We start from the raw sequence: 19,527 nt of genomic DNA, 5'->3' as shown, positions 1-19,527 counted from the left end.
CAGCATAGGAACCGCAAAACTGATTCTATGATCGGCGACCGGCGAACTATGTCCGGAGTTTAATTTACCACGTCATCTCCTCGCGTTAGAAAGTGAAAAACCAAAACTGACACCAAAGAAATGGTGTTGTACTAGAAGCAAACTGGATGTCCCACTTGTCCAGGAGCACCATCTTGAATTTTTGGCAGCAGGCCATATATGACCGATGGGCAAGTTTTTGCTCTTAGTAAATGGTTTACACCATTTGGGCTTCATTCCAACTAGCATTAGCCAAATTTTGATCCCAGCAAAAGGCAGAGACTCACTGCAAGGCTTGCCCAGCCACTAAGTTGAAAGTACATCACTTGTAGCGGCTGCAGCGAAAGTGGCAGCACGTATTGTGCTTTATGCAGTTTGGCAAAGTAGGCCCGCAGTCTTCATCATATATTTTATCTGGCTTTAAAGGGACTGGCATTTTTTGCATGTGCTGTTATGCTTTGTTCAAGAGAGTTGTGCAGTCTCTCCTGTTATGACTTGTCGCAAAGAAAAATTTACAGTATGTTTGCCTTTATGGCAATGCAAATTTTAGCAACAGCTGGGGTGTTACTGATACCAGTCCTAAGTGTTTAGCAACACAAACTCTGCAGACATTTCACACCTGTGCTCACAGTTACTAAACTCTCATTGGTGCAAAAGGTTTTCTCTAGTGAATGCCTTGGTGTTGCAGTAGCCGAGTGCAGTAGCAGTCGCAGGGTTGTGGGGAGGTGTGACAAACACCCACGGTCGCAGCTTGCTGTGCTTGTCACACAAGTGAGCCGCATTACCTAAGGTAGTCCACTCCTTACCGGCGGGAGCATAGATGCTGTCAACATGATTTTGCTGAACGCACCATATACAGCCGTTGCTTTAAAATGCAGTGACTTAGGTCTGAAAAAGAGAGGGTAGGTTGCATTGTCTACCGTTCAGCCACCCAGAGCTTCTCTCTTCCGCACGACGAGGTCACCTTCTTAAACAGGAATGCCTCAAGGCAGTGACCTCAGGGTGCAAGCCAGGGCGATGCTGCACACTCAAGGCAAACTTTTTCCATCTTTTTCTTGAGTGTGCAAAACCTGCAGCTCATTTAAGTTTCTGATGCAGAAAGGGAAAGCCATTGAGGTTAGAGTGCTCACATATGTCCAATGTAAACAGCTAGGGTCATGCAGTGCGCCTCCACATGCGGGTTTGTGGCATCTGCATGTTCACAGTAGCTGATGTTTAACTTGAATCTAAGACTTGGTGTCATAGCTCGAATTGGCATCATAAGTCACATCACCTTCATTTTGTACTAAACAACTATTAACAGTTGGTAGCCATCGTGGTGGCTCAGTGGTTATGGCACAGTACTGCTGACCCAAAAGACATAGGTTCGATCCCAGCCGCGGCAGTCAAATTTCAATGGACGTGAAATTCTAGAGGCCCGTGTGCTGTGCAATGTCATTGCTTGTTAAAGAACCCCAGGTAGTCGAATTTTCCGGGGCCCTGCACTATGGCGTCCCTCATAGCCTAAGTCGCTTTGGGACGTGAAACAGTCCTAAACTAAACTAAACTATTAATCATATGTGGGCTTTTATGCTTGGGCATAGTTGTGTATGTGCAACATTTCATGCAGTTTGAAAGTGTTATTTCACAATTTATCATCATCTCCATGGTTGTGACTAAAGCTTGGATATGTTTTGTAGCGAGAGCTACACTATGCTAGCACTTCGAGCCTTCAGCATAGCACCCCTTGAGCTCCGTGGCGGTGCCATGGCTGGTCACATGGTGCGGAACAGCTGTTGCTGCCGGCAGCGCGGCGCGCCAGCGAAACAGAGTGGTGGTGGAGGGGGGGAGAGAGTGAATCCACATTCAGGGACGAAGATGAAGGAACGCCAAGCAAAATGGAGCAGCGAAAGACTGACTTTGCAATTCGACTGAGCGAGTTCCACTCGATCAGATGTAGCTCTCGCGTCACTCCATGTTTAACCAGAGCTAAATCACAGCCACTTTTTTGTCTGCTGTGTAAGCATTTGATCTAGGATGATTTGCTGATGTGTTGTTCTCTCCTCCAGGATCGTGGTGGCAACACTGTGCCATCTATCCTGAACCGCATGGAGACTAAGGAGACTCCGCCAACCTACAACCGCACCAACCGTTTCACTGTGGGTTTCCAAAACATTGTGGATGCATATGCGGTGCCGAGCTACCGAGAGGTGAACCCAGGTGAGGTGGTCTCACGTTCACCAATGCAGGAGAGGCCTCTCGATAGTGCTGTTTTATACTTTATATGTTTGGCTACCTCTGGCTAGCTACCTCTGGCTAGGCTTCAGTGTGTCACTATGCTGAAGGCGCCTTGCCACATGGAATGATGTGCAGTGCAGTTACTACTCAAATTCTGTCTGTGGCACATATACAGTAGAACTGCGTTGATATGTTACTTAAAAGAATGAGGGGGAAAAAATGCATATTCAGGAAAGCTCATGATTTAAACCACCTAATTTTGAAAAATGCTACTGTTGAATGAGGTGCAAAGTAATTGATCCTTTCACTTCATAAAAGTGTCTGTTGGCACTTCTTAGCACAAGCTCTGAGCAGCTCCTTTTCAAGTGCTCGCAGAATTCAGCCGCTCATACGGTGTCCTGAGCACGGAAAAAACATTGCAGCACATTCAGTATGTCAGTGCCAGTGCGAAAGTGGCTGGTCATCGCACAGCGCACTTCTACCTCCCCGACTTCATATCGGCCCATCTAAATCTTGCACGAGGCAGGCACGCTTACATGGGGCACGCCCTCACCCTGTTTTAACATAGGCATGCCTCCACTTTCCCACCAACTCTCGAAAGTACCCCGCCCGCAGCATACCTTCTGTGCATATCTTATCCTATGGCGCACTCACGGGGCGCCCGGGGAAGTAGAGGAAATCAATCAGGCGTAAACATGGTAAATGAATACCTGGAACAAGCAGGTCTTGTACCAGCACCGGAAAAATCAAAACTCCTTCTCCTCTAGCGCATTTCATACCACAAGAACCCACAACCACCTAATCCACCTTCACATTGTGGACAACCCGATCCCTCCACACACGCCAACAACCACACGTGCCAAAAACTCATACACACCTTAGCTCTCAGCAAAATACTATGCACTGTGCCCAATGTAACTCTCAACCGTAAGCAACAGTCCCAGATAGAATGGGTACTTCACACACTATACAAGACAGCCCTAAACCTTCCAATTTATACATCTAATGCCAAACTGTACGCCACCAGCCTCTTCCTCAGCCTGCCCAGCCTCCCTCAGCAACTCCGTGACCCTTTGAGACCGCCTGCACATTGCACTAGGATACATATGACCTCGCACTGTCATGCTCCGGTGTGTCCCTGGCCAAGCTGAAATTGCAGGAAACAAACTGGTCCACTGGCTCACCAGCCACATCATGCACTGGGCACCTGTAATCCCCTGGTCTTTCCAACAGACACGGAAATATAGCCTTCAGTACAAGCACAGCATAAACACCCACTATGAAAACATTAGGGAGGCCCTCCAGACACTGCCTTCCCCACACTCAGCGCTACCAACACTAAACGTATTACACACCCCTGCTCAGTCCTACCTACATAGTCTCTGAGCTACCCCAGCCTGCCCTAACTGCATCGACCCTTTGCAATCTTAGAGCATTGCCTCTACAGACTTTGCCAGTCGCCATACAATCCCGCCACCCTACTGGAGTGCATGTTTGGCCTCGGACCAGTTTGAGGATCAATTGGCACTGGTGGAGCAAGCTCGTTCCATCCTCGGTGGCTAAAACGAAGCTGCTAAATAAAGTGCTGTCTCTCTCTTCCTCATTTTCGGATGCTTCGCTCCCTCGCACCAATGCACTGTGAAGAAGTCATAGTGGCGGCTCCCTGTTCATGGCTCTTTATGCTGCGGTCCCCAGACCTGGACGCTCTAATATAGGCGCATCGTTCTAGGTTTCAGATGCTTTGCCCTCTTGCCCTTTTTTTCTCTTGTTTCGCCTTTTTGCATTTAAGCTGTGCAGAGAAGCCACCACAGCAGGTGACTGCCGCTGCGTTCCAGCATTCAATGTTGAGTTTTGGCCGACTCTTGCACTTTCACATGTGCTTTTGGCCACTAAGTGCTTTATAGCACTAAATGCTTTATAAGACCAGAATTTGTTCCAATTTTGAATACAGTAACTGGAAAGTTATCTGGGAACATATTAACCGGAAGAAAAATAGTGTAACTCTATGGGACATTTTTATTGCCCATAATCTTGAGCACATGAACAGAGAGCATATGAGTGAGGTTCTGCTATACCGTCTAATACGTTGAACTCTTTCTTGACTGCGCCATAGGCCATCGCCATAGAGGCTCGTGTACTGTACGATTTCAATGCATGTTAAAGAGCCCCAGGTGGTCGAAATTATCCGGAGCCCTCTACTACGGCGCCCCTCATAGCCTGAGTCGCTTTGGGACGTTAAACCTCTTAAATCATCCAAACCATAAAACGGATATATCGAGCGCCAAGCAATGCCCACTTGGACGGCAGGGGACAGCCTTCATCGCACTTAACAAGTGAATAGTGGCAAGTGTTCATGCCATGGTTAGCGCGTTTGTCTTGCATTACCTCGAACAGATTGGCAGCACCCCAGGAGCAGTCAGCATGGACGGCAGGCAGTAATCACTGCAGTTGTCCAACTCGCATTGGCTGGTACAGACGTGATGAAAAGGGCATTAGTTTTTGTTCTGGCATACCATTTTCTACATGGCACTGCCGTGATGCGTGGAAGCAGCCCTAGCTGGCGTTAACCTGCCGCCGCTGAATGCTGGCAGTGCTATGCAGAGGAACCAACATAACTGATGTTTGATGCTGTTTTTTGCGGCCCCGAGAATCACCACAAGTGCCTCCAAAACAATGCTAACAGTCCGGAAGAGGTCTTTCCCTAGTTCCTAGAGCTGGTCACCTGAGTTGCTGCCCCTCGATGACTGAATTGCGCTGCTCTTGCATGTATTTTTTTACAATTTTATCTCTCGAAGTTTAGCTATATCGAACTCATCTTAAGATTTTTCTACCTCTTCATGATAATAAGGTATGACTACCTGCTTGCACAGACCACTCCTCATAATGATTGCGGCGAAAGGTCGTAAAGGAGACGACTACCACATTTACACTTATATAACGTGAGAGGAGAGTTCAAGTCCTCATGAAAATGAAGAAAATTCATATAACGATTACAATGTGAACTCTGCCTGTTCAAGCCAACTATTATCCGAGGGCTGGAAAAAAGATATAGATGGCGTGCAAAAATACGGAAGTTATGGATATGTGGATATTATTTGAAAAGCAGTACTTCTGAAATGCACGTGAAAAGTCTCCAACATGTTAACGCACACACTCGTGCAACGGCATCCGCCCTCGCCGCCATGCGATTGCTGCTCCATGTTTCGTGCTGCCCAGTCCTGTTTACGTTTGCTCTCGTTTTCTTGCTCCTGCTCTGCTCAACTTTTTTTCTGTGCCATATCTTAACAGCCTGCACTGCTTTCCTTCCCTGTTCGCATCCGCACTCTCCTTTGCTCTTGCGTACAGCATAGCCCCAAGGCCCCGTTTAAAAGTTGGCTTCTCCTAGCAGCTCTTGAGCCTAGAGTGAAGCTCACTGTAGCCATCCTGAGGAACAGCGACAAAAAAGTTGCATGTTGGTTCCGAATATAATGCGGGAGGCAGGTTTAAACTGATGAACAAAGGGAAAAGCTGGCATTTTATTCATGTAAATGCAGTATCTGTTGCTTCCCAATTGACTGCAGCTGCACAGTTGAGAAAAAATTTCATCGGCCATCGAAAGGCAGAACTTCTTCTAGTGCACTGTGAACACAAGATGTGACTCTTATCCCCATGTGTTTGGTGCAGCTCCATTCACCATCATCACCTTTCCATTCCTGTTTGCGGTGATGTTTGGGGATGCTGGCCATGGCACTCTCATGTTCCTGTTCGCTTTGTGGATGGTGCTGAAGGAGAAGGCTCTACTGGCTGAGAAATCGGACAATGAGGTGGGCCATGCCACGTTTTATTCTTTATGCACAGGTATCAGAATAACAGGGAAAACATTTGTAATGAGCACATGGTCCGGTGCTGCAATTTATTGATCAAGGTGGATTTGGTGGAAGTCGGTGCTTTTTCATTTGGTGAAAGTTTCAGACAACTTGTGCATGAACTTGGCTGATACACCAGCACCAGACTTGCCTGGTTTTCAAAGAGCAATTGAGGAAGTTTTACTTGCGGTGTAATAACTCGTGGCTTGTTGCACTCTACAGGGTGGTTTAATGCCAGTGCAAGGTGGAAATCTGGGAAGAGCTCTTGCACTGTGTTTTAATGGCATTGCACCCCAATTCTCATTTGGACAGATTTGGAACACCTTCTTTGGCGGCCGCTACATCATCCTTCTCATGGGGATCTTCAGCATGTACACAGGGCTCATTTACAATGACACCTTCTCGAAGTCCTTCAACATCTTTGGCTCATCCTGGTTTGTCGCGAAAAAGTAAGTCCCATTTTGTTTTAATTTGTAAGAACAGCGTTGCTTGCCTGTTGGCTGGATGTAACTGTAGGCAGAGGGTGTTATTGTCTAAAGTATTCATTTGATGGTGGTTAGATACTGGCAGCGAGGGTTTGTTGCATTATTATTTTATTACCTTGAATTTCGGATTCTTATTTATTTGATTTCCTTACTCTTTCTTTGTGTGCGTTATTTAGACTTAAACATCCCAGCAGCTGTGAATTTTCTTGTGAAGTGGATGAAGCAGCAGTATTCTAAATCCACTGAATGTTGTTTATTTTATTTTTTTTTTAGATGTGATATTCCTACTTGAATATTGCTGTTTCAGGTATTCTCCTAATTCAGTTTCAGAGATTTAGATTTTAATGGTCAGATGTTAATTCCAAGTTCAGTGTAATACGTTTGGCCCAAACTACAATATAATGGTGTAGATATCGCACTTGGCTTGGCCCACTGTGGCAGCCTAGTGGCTATGAAATTCGACTGCTGAACACAAGGACGCTGGATCAAATCCTACTGGAGGCAAATTCAAAAATGCCTGCGCGTTATGCAATGTTAGTGCATGCTAAGAACCTCAGGTGGTTGAAATTAATCCTGAACTCTCCACTATGGCATCCATCATACCTCATGTGCAGCTTTTAGAGTTTAAGCCCTATGTACCATGCCATCACGCATATCTTAAGCTATCTAATTGTTGTTTAAAACACTTTAAAGGTGGTGAGATTCCGCTTACATTGTATCCTAATGGCAATGTTACCTTGTACTACTAATTCAACACCATGAATTACACGTAAATTCTCCTATAGGGACATTCTATTTGTGTTCTTTGCAGAGGCATTTTTTTTTTAGATGCCACACAAGGAAGAGAGAATTGTTCTTTGTAGGGGTGGTGTGTGTGGCTTAAAATGTTGCCGGACAATGGCTATTGCTTTTCAGGTTGCATTATTAGAGTCGCCATTTTTTGTTTTTGACGAATTCTTCATGCTTGAATGTCAAGCCTGAGCTTGTTTTAATGAAAAGCCCCATCCTCTTTGTGCTCTTTTGTGCAAGAAAGTTAAGTACTACTGAGGAAAGTGAATTTTGAATTAAACTACAGGTTCCCAAACCCTTTGCTCTCAGGCGACCTTACTAGCTTTCAAAAAGTGGAAGGGTTCTTTTCTTTTTTTGCATCCAAATATGTATGCTATGAAAAGTTTGGATGCATACCTTCGCAAAAAATGTCCTCAGTTAATGGTTACTACTAGTTTATTACGTGGGAGCAAAAGTGAAAGAATAGCAATCACTTGTTACAAAGGAAAGCAGCATTTATTTCATATATGCTGCATAGCTATGGCACCAAGTCTTACACAAGGTGGGTGTCTGCAGATTCGGAACTCCTGTGTGGTGATCTTCATTTCCATAGACTCTTGCAGTCCTTGCGTATACATGAAGACTAGAGATATGCATGGCCTCCAACTGTTGGGGGAGAAAAAAAAAGAGAAAAAATGTACAAGCGACTACGATAGTCTGTAAAGCGAAACATGAGCGCAGCTCTTCACATGCCACCGCTGGCAGGTGGCGTGTTACGCCGACTACGACACGGAATGCAGGAGCGCCGCCTAAGAGCTGTGCTCTGAAACAAGATAAGGTAGCTAGAATTGCTTAACACCTCCATGGGAGCTGCAGGCCTCATTAGGCTAGTTTTCTCATGGCAAGCCATAAAATAAATGGCTTGGCCAACACAAGTGAAGCATGTGCATGTGATGCACTTTGTTCCATTGCAACAATCAGTCTGTCTCCTCGGCTGCTGTGTGGTTAGTAGTCGCTAATTTCTACTAAGCAGTCTCAAATTCTGTGGCGATTCATTTGTTTTCAGCACATGGTTAGTTAAATTTTCCGCATTTGGTTTCAGCAGGTCTGTTAGCCAGGAGAAGCTTGCAACACTGCACAGTCGAATGCAGCCACGTATACTAGCCGCCAGCTTGCAGTCTACCTTTGATCACGCTTTGCTAGGCGAGGCTTCCTGATGGAAACAAAAGCACCACATGCGTCGGAGTAGTGGATTTTGCGCACTAAGACGTCTGTTGCCGTTCATGGTGCATGGAAAGACTTGAACGTCCACAGCGCCTAAGATATTTGTGTTTTGTGAGCACTTCAGTAATGAGAGATGCACCAACTAGGCCAAGCAGAACAACACGCTATATTGTGTGGAGCAAAAAAAGAAATACTATAGTTGAACAATCTGTCTGGCTTTGAGGGCTGCATAGCTGCTGATCTCTGCAGGCCTGAAAAAATAACATTTTCATTTGACATTTATAACTCTGTATTCTAAAGCACCCTGATCTTGCTCAAGGTGAGCACCCCCCCCCCCCCCCCACCCCCCTCCCTTGAATCTCTTGTTTATTTTTAATCTGTGTGCTTGAGCCGAACTCTCAGCACATAGCAGTGACAGTCCTGACCCTCTTTCACCCCTGCACTAAATGGTTCCTTAAGCCATATGTGCTGAAACTCCAGAAAGTTAAAAAAATTTGAATATTTTTCTATATAAATAATTTATTTCACTTCACAATTTAGTATCATCCTTTTATTGGTGGAAACATTTTTTTCAACACCTACTTTTGAACCGTCCTACAGTGCGGGATACTAGGCAAATTTGCTACCCGTTACTTGCAGTAAAGCTTCGAACATCTGACATCGACTTTAAAATCACATTTCTCATCATGCACGGTGGTTTCCTTATGAGAATGCGCAAAAACTTTTGCTGCATTACAGTGTAGTCGATGGGGTCAAATTTCAAAAATGGCGTCTAGAGAAGAAGACTGGCAGATCTTTCTGAATGCACACAGTGCAGAAAACTGAACGCACATAACACAGCCCTTGAACAGGAAAAGTTTAGATCCTCTAGAACCTACACTGGCGGGCGCAAGCTATTACGGACCAAACTTTTAGAGTTACTGCGCAAACAAGCTGTGCCTTACATGTAGGACTCTAGCATGTATGGTTAGTATTGAACCCTCCATGCTGTTTGCGATGAAATGACTGTTTGGATGAAATGCATTGCTCTTTGTAATGATTAATGCTGTCCAGTAAAAGAAAAACAGGATATTGAGCAATAATTTGAAAATCAACAACTCCTGCAGTTAGGGGGGAACTCAAAATTGTCAAGATATGGTCAATGAGTGTGCTGTGGCCTGCACTTTATTATGGAGAAACAAATGTGTTTTTCAGTTGAAGCTGAAACAACTTTGAACTTTTGGCGTTGTGGAAAATACCTTGGCTGCAGAAAGGCCTTCTAATGGCCAGTTTTCTCGTTTATTGCATTGTCTCTAGGTCAATCTACCAAGAGCACGAACAGCTGGACCCAGTTGACAACTACATGGGAACACCGTACCCATTTGGTGTGGATCCTGTAAGTTTTGTCATGTTTTGTCTGCATCACTGTTTGAGCACGTGGTCTTGAAATGAGTGGCGTCTGTTCACAGGTGTGGCAGCTGGCTACCAACAAGATTCCCTTCACGAATTCATACAAGATGAAAACGTCAGTCATTCTGGGCGTGTCTCAGATGCTGTTTGGAGTTTTTCTCAGCCTCTGGAACCACAGGCGAGTAACGCAAGCTCTTTATTTACACAAGGTATTATGTAAGCCTGGTCTCAACATTTTATTAATGGACAGTGTTGGATTACTTAGTTTTGCGTCACTACAAAGAATGGTGTAGAGATGCAGACACAGAAGAAAAGCTACATGCAGTTCTGTGCGAGAATTCACTGCAAAGATTATGCCTTAGTTTGATCAGTGCAGTGTGATAATTTGAGACCCCAATCAAGCTAACCTGGAAAATTGTTTGACTGCATCAAATGGAGCAATTTGCCACTGTGCCGTCCATTTTATTATTACAGAAAAGTTTTTTCTGGAAGTGGCTTCGATTCGAGATGGGATGGTGGGCTGAGTGGGATTCCTGTATAATGCAGTGGTATTTTCCTGTCTTGTGTTTGCTGCTGGAATGACATTTAAGCTGCATGTGTTGACTAAATTCTGAGGGCACTGAAGTCTGCTTACATGGAGGACTGCAAAAGCATGTCGCTTGTTTTTTGCGTTACTTCCTGACGTCACACATTTTTGCAAGTCATCCAGACATCACGTGACCCTAGTATGCCACGCATTTTGGCATCATTTTGGTTTAAATCAGCCAAGGTCAAATTTAATGGGTTGCATGGGCTAAATTTGGAAGTCTCCATCAGGTAGGGCAAGGTCGATTATGGTTGGACATATATTTTGGTCCAAATTGTCCAAGCTCAAATTTCAGGGGTCACCCGGGTCAAATTTTTGCAAATGACATAGGCCAAATTTATGACTTATGGCTGCGTGACCTTTGGCACCACAGTGTGAAGACAACTTCCGGCGACGGCTTTTCTGTCTCGTGAGCAATATAATGCTTTCGCATTGATAAACAGAGCTGGTAGTCGGCGTTTGTGTTTGGTGTCGCATTCAATCTCTACGTCCTTGCACTGCTCATTGCGGCTCTGCCAGCTCTCAAAAGCCTCGTGTCGTGCATTGAGGTGTTGGATCGTCCGTGTTGTGTTCCTCCATTATCGCTGGTTTTCAGCAAGTGTTCTCATCTCCATTTATTCAGTTCTGGAGAACAGATGCCAATCCATCTCTTCTCCTCTTAACCAGGTTCTTCAACAACATGGCCAACGTGTGGTGCGAGTTTGTGCCCCAGCTGCTGTTCCTGTGCTCCATCTTTGGCTACCTGGTGATCATAATCTTTGCCAAGTGGACCATCAACTTTGGCAAGGACACCTACTGTGCCCCCAGCCTGCTCATCACGCTCATCAACATGTTCCTCTTCTCCTACCCATCCGAGCCCTGCTACCAGGCAGAGTTCTACAATGGGCAGGTGAGGAAAAACAGTATTTCACTGCTGCATGGACTGAATGAGATAAAGGGTGGTACAGTTAAGAACTTTGCGCAGAATAACACAGGACGGGAGGGAGAAACATGCGCGCACACACACACACGAGCGGTACAATAGCATGGCGTTCTTTAGTTCCTTCTGTCCAGTGCGTCATGGCAGTTTTGGTGCTCTAGCACTAAGGCCCCCACTCACTGATCTTTGTCTGGAGCCTGCTTGACCTTGAAAACAGCCTCAAAACCAAAACCGAAGTGTTAACACACCTAATTCGGAATTGGCCTAGCCATGCTAAAGCCTTTTTTGCCTCTGCTTCTCATAAAGCTAAGGCTGTTGCATGTGAAAACTTTCATTGGCTTTATGTCCCAAATCTGGGTTGCCAGTTTAATTGAATGAGTTATGGCTGGGATTGGGCATGGTGTGATGGTTACCCAATGCATGGGTGATGTGGGCAAGTAAGTGTGTCCGTGGCATTGGGCTGACAATGCAGCAGCTCTCTCTCCCAGGGATTAGGGATGGTGGGTGGCAGAGCTTTTGGAAATTAGTTTGAGAACCTATCTTCTTTTTTGTGTCAGATTTACCCTTACTAATATCAGGCTTTTTTGTGTCAGATTTACCCTTACTAATATCAGGCTAATGCTGACACCAACAAGTTTAATGCATAGTATTGTTACTCATTCTCTTTCTTTTCTCCCTGTCATTGGGTTAAGCATTGTAGTAAGGTCATGTCATAAATTTTCATCATGCCTGCGATAGCTAAGCACCAGAAATTTATGGATTGCTGATTCTGAAATCTCATGATAAATAAATAATAATGAATTTAAGATCGCAGCCTGAAGGTTCTTGGAGCCATTGCACTGACAGATTACTAAATCTGGGCTTTTGAACGTACACAACCCTTTACACAGGCAATGCTCCTCCTGTGTAGGTCCTTTTAGTCTCCTGCAGTCTCTGTAAGGCTGATTCATTCTGAGACTACTCACACTACATTTTAGACTGTTTAATGGGCCACAGCATGATTAGTGACAAATTGTTCAAATTCAAGTACTGCGCCTGCTGCTTAATTTTTTTTTTGTTCTTTGCTGACAGCTGTAACTTTTTCGATATTAGAGCTAATCCAATTGTACTCTGATGGAGGAGAAATGTTTACTTGCATAGCTCAGTGCGATATTCATGTGCCACTGAAGTGTTTCATCCTGCTCATTGAGGATACTTAATTTGTGAACATGGCTTCGATTGGAAGAGTGTTGTGCAGTGCTTTGACAACGGACTGGCACACTCTGCCTGCTCTGTTCTGTGCAGAGGGGGCTCCAGAGCTTCCTGGTCATCTTGGCCGTGATATGCATTCCGTGGATCCTGCTTGCCAAGCCCTTGTATCTGCGCCGCAGGCACCAGCTTGCGTCCAGGATTGCTGCGAGTGGTCACTCCAATGCGCAGGTAGAGGCATGCCTGGGACAGTGCACTACAACTGGTTTAAAAAAGAAAGGCTGTTGATTGGGCGCAGTGTGAAATACTTGGCGAATTCCCAAGCATGCCTGCTCTTTAGTAAAGGCGTGAAATTTGCTCTAGACACCAGCTGTTTCAAAGCAAGCCATTTGCTGCTCAAGTCTTTATGCTCACTTCTGTTGACAGATTTGATAACTATCTGCACTGTTGCTTGTTGTCTTTTCTTGTCTCCCACTGCTGCCTTGCATGTTTTCTGAGGACACTGGTCAGGGAAGACCATTTCTGGAGCCTTCATCCATCTGTGTGCAGGGCGCCACCACTGGTGCAGGACGGCCTGATCATACTTCCCTGAAGGAAGGTGAAGATGGCACAGCAGCCAATGCAGTTCCAGAACCACACAGGGCTGCCAGTGTTGGTGGTGGCCATGGTCACGGAGACGAGTCTGGCGAGTTCAACTTTGGCGACACCTTCATCAACCAGACCATCCACACCATCGAGTACTGCCTCGGCTCAGTGTCCCACACTGCTTCTTACCTCCGACTCTGGGCGCTCAGCCTGGCGCACGCACGTGAGTGCAACTTAGACTTCTGCTCATGCTATTCAGGTCTGTTGGAGTGCCTAGTTTGGCATCTGGAGCAAACCAAGTTCAGATGCTGCAAACACGATTGTGCAAAACCAGACATAAAAAGCAATCCTCAAACATTGATGGGAACATATTTCTTGGTGTACGAGCCCTTTATTTTTATTTTTATTAAACTTGAATTTGTGCATAAACTGTGGAACATAACTGTGCACCTAGCTTGCTGCTCTTTCGTTGGCTTTGTGAAGGGCTCTTTGGAGTCGGTGGTGTTTGCTGCTTGCAAGTGGAACATAGGAACTGGCACAGTTTCCTGTTTTTCAAGGAAGTTTTTCTCAGCAAAGTGATTTCTTTTTAAGGGCCCTAAAACAGTTCGCACACCAAGGATAAGGACAGCGAAAGACTGATAGATATTGAACCGCCCATCGTTCCTCAAAAATTTTCAATTTGGCTGATGTAGGACCAAGGCGTGCTTGACATTAGCTTGGCACCTTGGAGTTTCCTTACAGTAGTATCGCAGCTGACCCTCTGCTGTCATTTTCTGGTGCATGCAACCTGCAGAGCTCTCGGAGGTGCTGTGGAACATGGTGCTGAAGAATGGCCTGATGCCCATCAGCGTGGTTGGTGGCTTCCTGATGTACATGACGTTTGCTGCCTGGGCTTTCCTCACGGTGGCCGTACTGCTCATCATGGAGGGGCTGTCTGCCTTCCTGCATGCCCTGCGTCTGCACTGGTATGACACTGCTGCATTTCAGCCTTCACGTTTAAGAGCCACAATGCAAAGTGGGGTGTCAGTTTCCTATTAGGGGTGTCCGAATATTCGAAATTTCAAATACGAATTCCATATGTCTGTTATTCAGTTCATATTCGATTTGAAAAATTGATGTTAGAGAATATCTCTAATATTCAGCAGTGACCGAATACTGCCAATTTTCATAAGTCCAACCAGTGCAAAACCGCAGTATATTGGCATATTATCCGAAGACCACATTTAAACTGACAGGAAAACGCTACAAAGGCATCTTCTTCGTCCGCTTCAGCGTCGGTTATCACATGTACTGTTCACATTCATTCACTGCTAGGCATGGACCTCATGTGAAATTTTACAAGTGGGTTTTCCCAGATATCACATGTGATGAGAAAAAGATAGTGACCACCAACTTTAAGAAGCCAAAACATGCAAGTGTGCGGTGTTTTTGTTTGATCCATAATGTGTTACATGCTTAACACCGATACCCATGGCTTGTCCAGTCACTTTCACAACTCTCCTGGCGTGAGCACCACCATCTCATTTTGGTCAACTGATATGCAGAAAAGGTTGAGGTTCTCCAAAAGGAGCAGTCGGTGTCACCGCCAGAGCAAGCAATCATGTAAAAATCCTGCCTAATGCATGATGCACTGTAGCTCATGCACCTCTGGTATGTGTGTAATGACAGGCATGGTAGTGATAAAAGGGCCCCTGCCATTAGGCAAGGAAAAAAAAAAAAGTCTGACCGCATAGTTTCTCAGCTTTGAGGCCAGTCATCCAAACCCAGCTGCATGCCACTTTCGAACGCCAACTCGCATTCCCCTTGCTTACATCCGAATTCTTCCAGCCCGATGAAACTGTGCGTTCATCACTGGCTTTTTGCCATTTGTGTGATGGAGCCTCCCCACAAGGCTTCACTGCATTTAGTTGCAGTCATGCGTTAATGGACTTAATATTGATGCTCATCTTGCGTGACCACATTACAGGTTGCGCTCTGTTATGCAGTCTAATTCAACCAGTGAACTTTTTTTGTGCATCTTTTTTGTGCTGCGTTAGTGTAGATATGTTTATTTTTAGTTTTCTTGCTTAACACATATTCAATCTGATTAATAGAAGGCTTTTTTTTTTCATATGCATATTTTATTCCTATTTGAAAATTTCAATACAGGCACACCTCTACTTTTTATCTGCTGCTTTGATTAGCTCGCGTTTTGGTGTTGAGTGGTACATAGTGACTGCTCTCTTTGAGATGCATGGCCAGAGGTATGGTTTGGCCAGCACTTAGATTCAGCTAGGTGCAGATAATTGCATCCATCCCAGAGGCAGTGGTCAGGATCTGCACTGATTCTGCCAGACTGCAGCTTAGTTGTAGCAGCATGTAGTAGCTTTAACACGAACACTTCCAGATGAAAATATGCCGTTACTTTGCCGAAACTCAATTCCAAAAAGTTACAATAGCAGCACCAAGCTGACGCAGACAGCATAGCTAATGCATTTGTTTGCCTTCCATGTGTAGATCCTGTCCCATTTGTTTCGCTGTTGCATCCTGCATCACTCTATTGACTATATGTGAAAGTGCACATGAACAGTTGATACTGGATAGTCTGATTTAACGGGCATTGTAAATGTTTGGTATGTCAAAAATTGGAGACGCAATATCTGCCAATAGATGAGCTTGTTTTTATTTATTTGAATCTCAAGGGTCCCTGGCAGGACATACATTACATGAGGGGTGGGCGCAAGAACAGCGGTTAACAATGAATGTTACATGGGAATCATGACGATGACATGGCTTCCTCGATGGCAGTCTTGAAATGGGCTGGATCAGGGATTAGTGCTAGGTCGCAGGGAAGGTCATTCCAGTCGCGAGCTGTGTGGACAAAAAATGATTTCTGAAATGTAGTAGTGCAGGCACGATACGGGATGATGCTGTTTGGATGGCCTGTGCGGGGTGTTCGACGTACTGGTAGAATGAGCTTGCTCTCACGGGGTGAACAATGGAAAAACCTGTGATAAAGGCAGAGATGTGAAATTCGGCGACGGGAAGCGAGAGAAGGAAGTTGTAGTTGGAACTTCAAGGCGGATATGCTAGAGTATCGCGAGTAGTTTGAAAGAATAAAGCGAGTGGCCCTATTCTGACCAGATCCAAGGGCTGAGGTAAGGTTAGACTGATGGGGGTCAAATATTGTGCAAGCGTATTGAAGTTTAGGTCACACAAATGTTTGATAAGTAACTTTGAAGCGAGAATAGGGTGCACCTACATTAGCAGTTAGCAGTGCCCTTCCTGTAGCAGCCAGCCACCTACATAGCGGCAGGAGTCACTCACGGGTGTCACTACGCCTGGCCTGTTTCACGTCAGAGCTGTAGTGGACAGTGCTTTGGAAATGGCCACATCTGATCTTTTTACCAGTTCTACCACAAATTTAGTAACTTCACTTTAAAAATAAGGCACAGTGGGCTTCGGCATAGCATGCAACCGGCAGGCCAGGTCTCTTGTCAGCGGCTATGGATTTTGTTTGCATTCATCATTAAATGAACCTTTATACAGTTTCTTCTGCATACTGTAGATTGTCTTTAAAGGCAATTCTGGTGTTATTTTTTTAGCATTTTGAATTGATAAACTCGTCACATTTTTGTGCCTTCTTTTCGGCTCAATAACCCATTTTTCAAACTACTGAATAGAAATACTGTAAAATGGCAAAAGCCAGGAAACCGAAACCAAAATTGGGCTTCAATTGAAGTATGTTATCACAACGTACGACATCACGAAAACAGTCGCAAAATGCCTTATATGTTGATTGGCCAAACTAGCGACTGTGACGGCTTAAATCATTGTCTGAAATTACCAACAGCAAGATCGAAAGCTTTTCCTACAGCAAATACAAAGTAAATATCGATGGACATCCAGCTCATGACGTCGCACGCTAGGTTGCCCGTAAAAATTGCCTCAAATGAGGCCACGAAATGGGAAAATTTCAAATTAATTTTTGCTAAAACAAATCTGAACTTGGAAAATTTTGCAGCCAACTGCAAAGAACCTACCATAAAAGGTTCCGTAAAATTTATTGAGGTCATAAAATTACCGTTGTTGCATATTAAGGCACATGTAATGGGACCTATTAAATCATTGGAAGTGCTTGAAATTATGTGGTTGTGCTGGAGTGTATAGGCACAATCAGTAAACGAGGAATGAAATTAACATAATTGAGAAAGGGTGCACAAGGAAACATTCACAATTGTGGAAAAAAAAGTTTTGAGAGCTATTGTATCTGTAGTAAGGTGAGGCCACTCGTTGTGGGCCTCTGATTTGTGTACGCAGGTTTCAGTACTGTTTGCCTATGGTTGCATCATACAAACTTACATTTATACCTAGAACAAGAGTTCAGTTAGTCCACCCACAATTCGCCATTGCTCTTGTCAGGCTTTGTCTGCATGCAAACATCTGTCTCCTTGAGCTCTTTAAAGATGCTGCTGTCCCCGACACATGGTGCAGTTTGCTCATTGGAGACAACGTAGATTAAAGTCGATGTTCTCTGCTTACCGACGCTGTGCTCTTTCTTGCTTGCAGGGTGGAGTTCCAGAGCAAGTTCTACCGAGGGGAGGGGCACATGTTTGTGCCATTTGCATTTGACACCATACTGGAGACCTCCGGTACAGAAGACTAGTCCACTGTGGGCATTGTGCCTAGTCTGAAGTAGGCTTTGAGAAGTAATATACTAGTAGTCAAGTTTGTTTAGTTGCATAACTATCCCTGTTTTATCTGCCGTTTCATGCCAAGCCCCCTCCGGCTTTTCTCCTGCATGGATCTCTGCAATATGCTGTTCAAATTAAGCACTTTTAAGGTCATCTACGGTGTCGCCTACTGTTGTTGTATTTATGAAATAAAATATAGCTTGCAAATCTGAGCCACTCTGTGAATGCTTGTTAGTACAGGTATTGGATTGTCTTATTGTTTCCCGATTGTTGCCCATTCAAAACGACTGCAAGCTGAGGTGTAGTCATGGGCCATTACTTATACCAAATGAGTGGAGTAGCCTTGCAAGCTCATGCCTTCACACAGACATTAAGTTTTGGTTGATATGTACAACTGTATATTGAAAACACTGGGCTGCTGATGCAGGAGTCCTTTTTTTTTTCCAGCCAATTTGCTCGCAGCAGCCTAGCAGGATCAGGGCTGCTTTGCTGTTTGCAGGTTGCCTCACACCTTTTTTGGTGCATTAGAGGCTGCAGATGACAACTGAAGCTGTCTGTACACTTGGTTTACACAAATGCTCCTCTGGTGAAAGAGGTGTGGCTGCACTGCACTTTAACGATCTGTGCTAGCAGACAGCATCTTGTTCAAAGAAACCTAGGTGGGAATGAGTGGAACCAACGAGTCGATGCGGTCAAATTCGCATTTGGCAGTGGTAGAGACATCTGGAACAAACTGCTCTGAATATTTCAGCTGGTTAACATTTTTACCCATAGAGAAAACACGCCAGGATTCGCACCGGCTTCTTCTGCGCGGAAAACGTGGACTAAGGAGACAAAAAAAAAATGACGTGGATTTAACGCTACTGTTTGTATCAGGCCTGTCAGATAGTCGTTTTCCTGAAGTAATTGCATGCATTACACTATTTACAAATGTGCACTGAAATGCTGGCCGCGGAGCTTAACTTGAGTGCTTAGATTTGCAATACCGACGCTGCAAACAGCTATCCACCACCACCTTTCAAGAAAACTGCATTTATGCGTGCAGTTATATCCCTACGCACATACTTCATCTCTCAAGACATTTGCGACACTGGAAAAGGTAGAGCCCTCTTCCAATTGGGCCCAAATGAATTCCTGAAATATTTTAGTAGCATTGGAGCTATTTTTTAAACAATTATTGCAGTAATTGAAAAGGTAGTTCAGAATTGTGTTTCGAAAGTACAGCGAGAGTTTCGTTCACCAGTTTAATTAGCAGGGAAAGTCTGCGCAAACAAAGCACCGTGGAAGCCTGCTGTGGAGTTGTGCACCACCATTTGTAAACATAATGTCAGCCAAATTGGCAATCTCTCCCGCACACAGGAGCTGGACACTGGTGCTTTCTTCCCAGTGATAGAGCCACGAGTCACAGGGTGAGAGGCACAGAAGCACAAGTTTTGCAGTGCACGCTATCCTGATTGACTCAGGTTGCCACAGCCTTCACAGCGCTGCAAACAATTTGAGATGAGTATATGCGCCGCCATGTTGCAACACTTTTGCTCCACTTCCACTTTGGAGGGTGCAAGATTCAATCCAACTGGTACAGTAAGTGCAGCCAAATCGAACAGACCTTGTGCCACATACCTTGTTAATA

General features: G+C 44.9%; 1 protein-coding gene across 4 annotated transcripts in view; it reads left to right on the top strand.

Moving 5' to 3' along the window:
- LOC144093963 (V-type proton ATPase 116 kDa subunit a 1-like) overlaps positions 1 to 18,109 on the top strand; it is a 52,752-nt gene extending 34,643 nt beyond the window's left edge. For all 4 annotated transcript variants that reach the window (XM_077627742.1, XM_077627741.1, XM_077627743.1 and 1 more), the window contains exons 10-19: positions 2,067 to 2,217; positions 5,899 to 6,038; positions 6,393 to 6,529; positions 9,854 to 9,932; positions 10,006 to 10,124; positions 11,199 to 11,421; positions 12,736 to 12,870; positions 13,189 to 13,447; positions 14,018 to 14,189; positions 17,773 to 18,109. In XM_077627742.1, the coding sequence (XP_077483868.1) occupies positions 2,067 to 2,217; positions 5,899 to 6,038; positions 6,393 to 6,529; positions 9,854 to 9,932; positions 10,006 to 10,124; positions 11,199 to 11,421; positions 12,736 to 12,870; positions 13,189 to 13,447; positions 14,018 to 14,189; positions 17,773 to 17,869 (1,512 nt within the window). In that variant the 3' untranslated portion in view covers positions 17,870 to 18,109. The remainder of the gene's footprint in view (positions 1 to 2,066; positions 2,218 to 5,898; positions 6,039 to 6,392; positions 6,530 to 9,853; positions 9,933 to 10,005; positions 10,125 to 11,198; positions 11,422 to 12,735; positions 12,871 to 13,188; positions 13,448 to 14,017; positions 14,190 to 17,772) is intronic.
- The last annotated feature ends 1,418 nt before the right edge of the window (positions 18,110 to 19,527 follow it).

This window comes from Amblyomma americanum, chromosome 6, assembly GCF_052857255.1.
Source record: "Amblyomma americanum isolate KBUSLIRL-KWMA chromosome 6, ASM5285725v1, whole genome shotgun sequence".
Taxonomy (NCBI): domain Eukaryota; kingdom Metazoa; phylum Arthropoda; class Arachnida; order Ixodida; family Ixodidae; genus Amblyomma; species Amblyomma americanum.
Note: the sequence above shows the minus strand (reverse complement) of the source record. Positions and strands in the feature narration are given on the sequence as shown.